Source organism: Penaeus monodon, chromosome 20 (genome assembly GCF_015228065.2).
Source record: "Penaeus monodon isolate SGIC_2016 chromosome 20, NSTDA_Pmon_1, whole genome shotgun sequence".
In the NCBI taxonomy this organism is placed as follows: domain Eukaryota; kingdom Metazoa; phylum Arthropoda; class Malacostraca; order Decapoda; family Penaeidae; genus Penaeus; species Penaeus monodon.
The window spans coordinates 37,483,851-37,484,115 of NC_051405.1; the positions used below are offsets into that span (position 1 = coordinate 37,483,851).

At 52.8% G+C, this 265-nt stretch overlaps 1 protein-coding gene across 1 annotated transcript in view; it reads left to right on the forward strand.

The window, feature by feature from the left end:
* LOC119585794 (substance-K receptor-like) overlaps positions 1-265 on the forward strand; it is a gene marked incomplete at its 5' end in the record, with an annotated part of 9,934 nt that overhangs the window by 1,491 nt on the left and 8,178 nt on the right. The window contains 1 exon segment of the mRNA XM_037934514.1: positions 27-205. Within this exon segment, the coding sequence (XP_037790442.1) occupies positions 27-205 (179 nt within the window).

The following is a 265-nucleotide window of genomic DNA, read 5'->3' on the forward strand; positions in this document are numbered from 1 at the left end:
AGAGTCCATCGCCCTTCCCTCCCCAGTGATGGTGTTGATGGTGAGCGTGCTGAGTCTGGCCACCATCAGCTGCGACCGTATGGTGGGTGTGGTGTACCCTTTCCACCGCCACCTCCGGGCATGGCAATCCTTCATCGTTATCGGGCTTATCTGGGTGGTATCGGCTGGTATTGCAGTTCCCTTTGGCCTCTACAGAGAGTATGCGGTATGTATTCACCAGGTTTTGAGTTTATAGTGGTGTTGGTATTTACGTTGTATAGAGGGA